At 47.9% G+C, this 8,672-nt stretch overlaps 1 protein-coding gene across 8 annotated transcripts in view; it reads right to left on the minus strand.

Moving 5' to 3' along the window:
* LOC147012089 (rho GTPase-activating protein 44-like) overlaps nt 1–420 on the minus strand; it is a 130,691-nt gene extending 130,271 nt beyond the window's left edge. For 7 of the 8 annotated variants that reach the window (XR_015052005.1, XR_015052004.1, XM_085858314.1 and 4 more), the window contains exon 1: nt 3–420. Coding sequence is in view for 6 of the 8 variants with exons in the window: in XM_085858314.1 (XP_085714440.1) it covers nt 3–58 (56 nt within the window). In the remaining 2 variants the exon portion in view is untranslated. The remainder of the gene's footprint in view (nt 1–2) is intronic. The other variant, XM_085858317.1, reaches the window with a different exon arrangement.
* Nucleotides 421–8,672: the final 8,252 nt, after the last annotated feature.

An 8,672-nucleotide genomic window follows, 5' to 3' on the forward strand; every position in this document is an offset into this window, starting at 1 on the left:
ACTTGAACACGGTCTGGTTGGCAATTTGCCGCATGCGATTGAGTTGCTTCTTCATCATATCCCAAGTGTCCGTTCGGCCCCGGCTCGAGCTCGCTGTGATCCCCGACGGTCGGCTCCGCTCCCTCTCCTCTCCCTCTTCCTCTTCCTCTTCACTCAGTCTCTCGGTTTTCCTTGGCTCGTGCCAGACTGGAGCGCGGCCCGAACCCGGTTCCTCAGCCTTGACTTATCATGTTACACCGCACGTTGTACCGATCACCACCACCAAGGTGGACGTCTTCCCGGGTTTCCCGTGCCCTAGCGGCGTTCCGCCATTGACGATGACCCGACTTTAAGCGCACGAACGCTTCCCGTGCGCTGCTTCCGCCCGACCGCCCTCTTGGCCGCGGCCGCCGCCCAGAAATCACCAAGAACCGGCCTCGGAGCGCGTAATTCAAATGGATACTCCCACCTCCTCCCCTCAAATCCCCGCCTGCTCCCACTTCCTCCCCCTAACTCCCCACTCCCTCCTCCAACCTCCTCCCCCTAAATCCTCGCCTCCTCCCACCAACTCCCCACCTCCTCCCCTCAAAATCCCCACCTGCTCCCACCAACTCCCCACGTCCTCCCCATAAATCCCCACCTCCCCCCTCAAATCCATGCCTGCTCCCACTTCCTCCCCTAACTCCCCACCCCCTCCTCCAACCTCCTCCCCCTAACTCCCCACCCCTCCTCCAACCTCCTCCCCCTAACTCCCCACCCCTCCTCCAACCTCCTCCCCCTAAATCCTCTCCTCCCACCAACTCCCCACCTCCTCCCCATAAATCCCCATCTCCTCCCCCTAAATCTCCGCATCCTCCCACCAATTCGCCACCTCCTCCCCCCGAAATCCTCACCTCCTCCCACCTCCTCCCCCTAAATCCCCGCTTCCTCCCCCTCCCCCGAAAACCCCGCCCATCCCGCCTCCTCCCCTAAATCCCCGCCCCTTCCCACCTCCTCCCCCTAAACCCCGCCTCCTCCCCACTAAATCCCCGCCCCTTCCTGCCTCCTCCCCCTAAATCCCCACCCCTCCCACCTCCTCCCCCTAAATCCCGCCTCCTCCCCCTAAACCCCTGCCTCCTCCCACCTCCACCCCCTAAAACCCAGCCCCTCCCACCTCCTCCCCCTAAATCCCCGCCCCTTCCCGCCTCCTCCCCCTAAATCCCCACCCCTCCCACCTCCTCCCCCTTAAATCCCCACCCTCCCCCTAAATCCCCGCCTCCTCCCCCTAAACCCCCCACCTCCTCCCCCATAAAACCCCGCCCCTCCCGCCTCCTCCCCCTAAACCCCCACCTCCTCCCACCTCCTCCCCCTAAAACCCAGCCCCTCCCGCCTCCTCCCCCATAAATCCCCGCCCCTTCCCCCGAAATCCCCGCCCCTCCCACCTCCTCCCCCTAAATCCCCGCCCCCTCCCACCTCCTCGCCCCTAAATCCCCACCTCCTCCCACCTCCTCCCTCTAAATCCCCCTCCTCCCACCAACTCCCCGCCTCCTCCCACCTCCTCCCCCTAAATCCCCGCCTCCTCCCACCAACTCCCCGCCTCCTCCCACCTCCTCCCCTAAATCTCCACCTCCTCCCACCAACTCCCCGCCTCCTCCCCATAAATCCCCATCTCCTCCCACCTCCTCCCCCTAAATCTCCACATCCTCCCACCAACTCACCTCCTCCTCCCACCTCCTCCCCTCAAATCCCTGTCTGCTCCCACCTCCTCCCCCTAAACCCCTGCCTGCTCCCACCACCTCCCCCTTAAATTCCTGCCTCCTCCCACCGCCTCCCCCCTAAATTCCCGCCTCCTCCCACCACCTGCCCCTCCCCTTTTTTATCCCACCCCCCCCCGGAGGGAGGGAGCGGGATATTGTAATCGTCCAGTTTGTTACTTACGAAATCTAAAGATTTCGGAAGTATATTGATGACTTCCATCCTATGTTTGTGTGTTTGTTTGTGTGTGTTTGTGTGTTTGTTTGTAGGCACGATAACTCGAGAACGGAAGAAGCTACCAATGTCAAATTACACCACGTGATTCAGGAGGGTGATGGCTAGTGCTGATTAGATTTTGGTGAAAATCGGTCAAAGGTCAAGGTCACAGTGAGGTCAAACATTCGATTTTTGATGGTTTGGTACAGATAACTCGAGAACGGAAGAAGCTACCAATGTTAAATTACACCACGTGATTCAGGAGGGTGATGGCTCGTGCTGATTAGATTTTGGTCAAAATCGGTCAAAGGTCAAGGTCACAGTGAGGTCAAACATTCGATTTTTGATGGTTTGGTACAGAATCATCATAGAAACTTCTAGTTTGTGTCGCTACCTTCTCTAGAGACAGCTTTTATTAGACAAGGTCAGAGGTCAAGTTGACGATTTCGTATGTACCAGTCTATGACTGCTTGTTATCTTGCCAAAACGAAGTTTTTGCAAGATATGTTAGTCAGCTTGTATGGTTTTTATTTTTTTTGTTTGTTTGTTTTGTTTGTTTGTCTGTAATCACATATAAAAAATTCTGCAGAGCACAGTTATCATTGGAAATTTTTGTAACTTCGCATATCAGAGGCCTATAGAGGTCCCTTTCAGCGCATAAAATTTTGAAGGTCAAGGTCAAAGTTCAAGGTCACTTTGTCGCAAATCAGGGGAGTCGACGAAACCCTTATTTTTAAAATAATTTTGATCGGATCGTCTTCAAACTTCATGGGAATATAGTTCATGGTCTGGCGCTAAGCTGATTAATTTTTGGTGGCGATTGGCCTTGACCTTCATGGTTAGCGCCTAAGGTCAAACATATTTGACCCCAAGGTCAAATTTGCAAGTTTTAGGAACCATATCGTGTAGTACCTCAAATTGAACACCTCGATGAGTGCTTTCTAGATATATCAAGCTTGAGACATTATGACGTCATTTGGTGACATTATGAGGCAAACACATATTTTTCATGGTTACTCTGTGGAACGATTCTCATCGGAATCTCTCGTCGGCAGATATTCCTCAAGGAGTCGCTCCTGGTGGATAGCAGCTCTGTTCACCTCAGTGTGACCTTAAAGAAGTCACACGTGGTCACCTTTTGGCAAGATACGGGTCACCCTGCGGGTGACATTGGTTTATTTGTTTGTCTGTCTGTCTGTAAGCAACTTTACGGCAAAACAGCTTTAGCAAACAGTGTCAAATTTAATCCACAGGTGGGCAATGAACCTTGGACGACCCCATTAACTTTTGGGTCCAATTGGATCAAAGATCAAGGTCAAGGTCACAAAAAGATCAAAATCGTTTTTCGCTCATAACTTCGTCAAAAATGATCCGATTTACTTCAAACTAAGCTTATATTGAACCTTATTCTATTTGTCACTTATAATCCTACCCATTCCTATAGTGAAAAATGCATATTTGTGAAGATCGGTAGGGTCCGAAGTTTAGAGGGTCATGGTCATCGGTCAAAATTACAAATTTTCCACTAAAACTAAAACATGGTTACGAAAATACAACTTTACGGGAAAATGGCTGGCTCAAACACTGTCAAATTTTATTCACAGGTGGGCAATGAAAGTCTTGCGTCAAAATCGTTTTATGACCAGAACGTTTTCATTTATTTGTTAGTTAATATTTTTCATTTTTCTTTTATGTACAATATTTTGGTATAGGCACACATATGGTGTTCCTCATCCCGACACCTAGCGACTGGTGTCATAAACAATGTGAACTCAGTTAACGTCAGTGATGTGTTTTCATGATAACATTATAACGCAACTCGTCATGTTTTGTTTTTCGCGATGTGCAACACACCATAATTATCCCTCATAATAAATGGCATTTTAAAATGATATTTTTTCTGAAGCATTCCTCCTAGTTGATCGATATAATGATGTTCACCACGTTTCACTTCTGCTCTTCCATATCTCTATCTCTAAATATATAACAATACTATTCAAAAGAGGCTTGGACAAATCCGTTTGCCCACATGATATTATCAAAGACTCTATTTGGGAGATTTTTTTAAGATGAATAAAATGTAAAAAAAAAACATATTTGTTTGTCTTATTGTATGATGTAGTCTGATGTTTATTATCAAGTGCACCACGCACTATTTAAACCACGGGTACTTGAAGCTTGTAAATTATGTTAATTTGATATATTATAACACATGTTTGATAGGTGTGGGTAGATGGAAAATAAATATTAATTCTACAGGCCATATCTACACTCTACAGACATATGTGGCCAGCTCTAGACGAACATAATTTACAAGTTTCAAGTACCCGTGATTTAAACAACAGTTATCACATTCAAGCATTATGATGTCATCGGTCAAAATTACATATTTTCCAGTATAAATCAAAAAAGGTTAGGAATATGCGTGTTTACTATGGAAGACATATACCAAGTCCTTTATTGGCTTTCATTTGACACCATGACCTTTGACCTTACGTGTCATTGAAAGGTGAAAATAATTTTACGGTCATAACTTCGTCAAAAATGGTTTAATTGACTTCAAACTAAGACTAAAATATTCCTTATTCTATTCCTTATAATCAACATTCAGGTTAAGGATTATCAAATTTCAATTTGATTTTTTTTTTTTTGTATACCTCGTCGAGACTCGTGTGAGAGCTAACACACAACGCACATCTTATTGTATGATATAGTGCATATCTCTATCTCTAAATGTACAATATTTTGGACATGAGACATGAGACAAGAGGGGCACGAGTGGGAAGGACAAAACAGTGGGCTACAGAGACATTAGGAGATCTGTGGAAGGGAGGGGGATGGGGCGGGGAACATGGCGAATAGAAGATGGACATTACAGGGACTTTCAGGAAGGAAAGCAGGGAATTTGAAGGAGGTGGGCTTGGGTGGATTATCTTCGGTAGAAAAGATCAAGGAATTGGATGGGGGATGATAAGAGGTGATGGTGAACAGCTGTTTTGAAGACCTGGAGGGAAGAATGGGATTGAATAGAGTGAGGGAGTTTATTCCAAAGGTGGGAAAAAAGAGGAATGAAAGAGTGAAGGTGAGCAGTGATTCGTGATTTTGGTAGTTTTATCAGAAGGGGGTTGTTGGCGGACCTTGAGCTCCCTGTGGAAATGTGGTGGGGACAAATCGCAGAGAGAGCAGGGGGGGCAAGGCTGGAGAGGAGACGGCAGAAAACAGAAAGACCACCGACCTGCCTGCGGTGATTGAGTGAGAGGTAAAATCCCCGCTGCCTCCCACCCCCTCCCCCCTCCGGTCATACCCCCTCCAACTCACACAGTCCTACCGCCTCCTGCCACCTCCTTCAAAACCTCGTACCGCCTCCTCCTACCCCCATCCCTTTCCTCCCACTTTCTCCTACCCCCATTCCCCTCCTTTTAACCCCTCCTCCCTTCTACCGAGGAAACGAGATCGATCATATGATTTGCAACCACAGTTACACCTTCTCACATCAGATGTCAGACCATGTCAGAGTTCCCTAAAAGGAACTAGTTTCCCTCAGTAGTTGTGGTGGTTGGGATTCAAGAAGAAGCGAATTAATTAATTATGGACTTCGAAACAATGAAAAGAAGACAAAGGAACAGGTAATCCTCCAAATTCTGGCCTATCATTGTTTGAACCTGGTTTGTGTGTGTCGTGTATGTCAGCGTGGGTTTTTGATTGCTTTTATTTTTGGTGCATAAGGGTGGTCATCCCATATGGTGGTGGTGTTGCTGGTGATGGTGGTGGTGGTGATGATGGTGGTGGTGGCAAATGTAGCACATGGAAATGCAAATCTCGATCCTGAAGGTGGCAAACGTATCTAGAGGAATAATTATCGATGGCATGTAAACCTGGGTGCCCATATCGTGAGTCAGTGGTTCTGATGGTAGTGCCAACAGGCCAATCCAAACCAACTTCACACCACAATATGCAACCACAACATGAAATGTTAACCAATAAGGGGTATCATTTGAAGGTATGACAATTTAGGACTTATCTATCCATCTTGTCCACCTCTTGCATTCTCCCCTCCCTACCCCTCATTGCTATCTGCTTCCCTTGATTGTTTGTCTCGGTTGGTATTTCTGCCTTCTCTTTCCGATGTTCCATTCATTAGGTTGCATCCTGATCCCTTGTGTCCCAGCTCTTCCATGAGCCTTGACTGTATACAAAAAAAAAGAAAAAAAAAGAATTATGGGTCATCTTAGGTCTTAATAGGAGGAAGCTTAACAAATTCTACCAATGATTATATAAATAAAATCTCTTCATACAACCCTCTTTTACAACACATGCAGGTAGCTAATAATGACATTGGATGGACACCTTGCCAGCTGCACCAACAGTTAGCCGGATACCGTCAGACGTGTTTTCCTGCCAGGGTATTCGTATCCTTATTCCCTCTTAAACCTTTCTCAACCCAAAGCCCGGTCACCACTCACCAGACTCAGCGGCATTGTGGTTCGAGGATCCGCGATGAGTCTGGAAGGTCGACGGTTCCATTTTGAGCCTGGCTGAGTAACGGCGAAGGTTAGTTGTATCGACGCTCACACTCAGCATTTAGAGGATAGAGCACAGATAAACGCTGTTGGTCACCAACCCTTGGGGAGACATTCTATCTACTATAAGAGTGTGTGTGTGTGTGTGTGTGTGTGTGTGTGTGTGTGTGTGTGTGTGTGTGTGTGTGTGTGTGTGTCAGAGTGTCAGAGTGTCAGAGTGTCAGTGTGTCAGTGTGTCAGTGTGTCAGTGTGTCAGTGTGTCAGAGTGTCAGTGTGTCAGAGTGTCAGTGTGTCAGTGTGTCAGTGTGTCAGAGTGTCAGAGTGTCAGTGTGTCAGAGTGTCAGTGTGTCAGTGTGTCAGAGTGTCAGTGTGTCAGTGTGTCGAGTGTCGAGTGTCAGAGTGTCAGTGAGTCAGTGAGTCAGTGAGTCAGTGAGTCAGAGTGTCAGAGTGTCAGAGTGTCAGAGTGTCAGAGTGTCAGAGTATCACAGTGTCAGAGTGTCAGAGTATCACAGTGTCAGAGTGTCAGGGTGTCAGTGTGTCAGAGTGTCAGAGTGTCAGTGTGTCAGTGTGTCAGTGTCACAGTGTCACAGTGTCAGTGTGTCAGAGTGTCAGTGTGTCAGAGTGTCACAGTGTCAGAGTGTCAGTGTGTCAGAGTGTCACAGTGTCAGTGTGTCAGAGTGTCACAGTGTCAGAGTGTCAGAGTGTCACAGTGTCAGAGTGTCAGAGTGTCAGAGTGTCAGAGTGTCAGAGTGTCAGAGTGTCAGAGTGTCAGAGTGTCAGAGTGTCAGTGTGTCAGAGTGTCACAGTGTCACAGTGTCAGAGTGTCAGAGTGTCACAGTGTCACAGTGTCAGAGTGTCAGTGTGTCAGTGTGTCAGAGTGTCAGTGTGTCAGAGTGTCAGTGTGTCAGAGTGTCACAGTGTCACAGTGTCAGAGTGTCAGTGTGTCAGTGTGTCAGAGTGTCAGAGTGTCACAGTGTCACAGTGTCAGAGTGTCAGTGTGTCAGAGTGTCACAGTGTCAGAGTGTCAGTGTGTTAGAGTGTCACAGTGTCACAGTGTCAGAGTGTCAGAGTGTCAGTGTGTCACAGTGTCACAGTGTCACAGTGTCAGAGTGTCACAGTGTCACAGTGTCAGAGTGTCAGTGTGTCAGAGTGTCACAGTGTCAGTGTGTCAGTGTGTCAGTGTGTCAGAGTGTCAGTGTGTCAGTGTGTCAGTGTGTCAGAGTGTCACAGTGTCAGTGTGTCAGTGTGTCAGAGCGTCAGTGTGTCAGTGTGTCAGTGTGTCAGTGCGTCAGTGTGTCGAGTGTCAGAGTGTCACAGTGTCAGAGTGTCACAGTGTCAGAGTGTCAGTGTGTCAGTGTGTCAGAGTGTCAGTGTGTCAGTGTGTCAGTGTGTCAGTGTGTCAGAGTGTCACAGTGTCACAGTGTCAGAGTGTCAGTGTGTCAGTGTGTCAGAGTGTCACAGTGTCACAGTGTCACAGTGTCAGAGTGTTAGAGTGTCAGAGTGTCAGAGTGTCAGTGTCAGAGTGTCTGTGTGTGTGTGTGTGTGTGTGTGTGTGTGTGTGTGTGTGTGTGTGTGTGTGTGTGTGTGTGTGTGTGTGTGTGTGTCAGTGTGAGTGTGTGTGTCAGTCACTGGAGGGGGTGATGCAATCTCCCTCCTGGTAATGTGCTCGTTCTCCCTAAAAGTGCCCGCTTGCTTCGGAGAGAAAAGTGGAACCACTAAGTGCCGAGTGGTGCTGCCAGTACCCAGTGACGCGTGTTCAGGGAAGTAACTACCCTCAAGGTCAACTGGCGTGTTTGTTTGATGCCAAGACCTGTGTTGTCTGCTGCCTCCACACGTGAGTGCGTGATTTGTGTGTAACAACAATTCCACGACCTTTAGAAGCTGCCAGAAGAAGAAAAAAAAGTTCCACATTCACAGTCAATTCATCCTCGGCTGCAATGCACCACCATGAGATTGAACATGGATGTTGACATTTAATAATGGCGGTGATTTCGCTACTCATCACACTGCAATATCGACAACAATTTACCTTTGTATCCAAACACTTCGTATGTTAGTGCTGAGTTCTGCAAATAAGCAAGTCTGGTTTATAATATAAGCAAGTTACCCGATTACCTCTGAGCTATCTATCTAGCCTGGGTTCGAATCTCGGGCCAACGAAACTGCCACCCTGGTGTTTCGCAGCCAGGGCGAGGCATCTGTGTGTGTGTGCGCATTGTCCAT

This window comes from Eptatretus burgeri, chromosome 15, assembly GCF_056783735.1.
Source record: "Eptatretus burgeri isolate ZD-2024b chromosome 15, Ebu_testis_v1, whole genome shotgun sequence".
Taxonomy (NCBI): domain Eukaryota; kingdom Metazoa; phylum Chordata; class Myxini; order Myxiniformes; family Myxinidae; genus Eptatretus; species Eptatretus burgeri.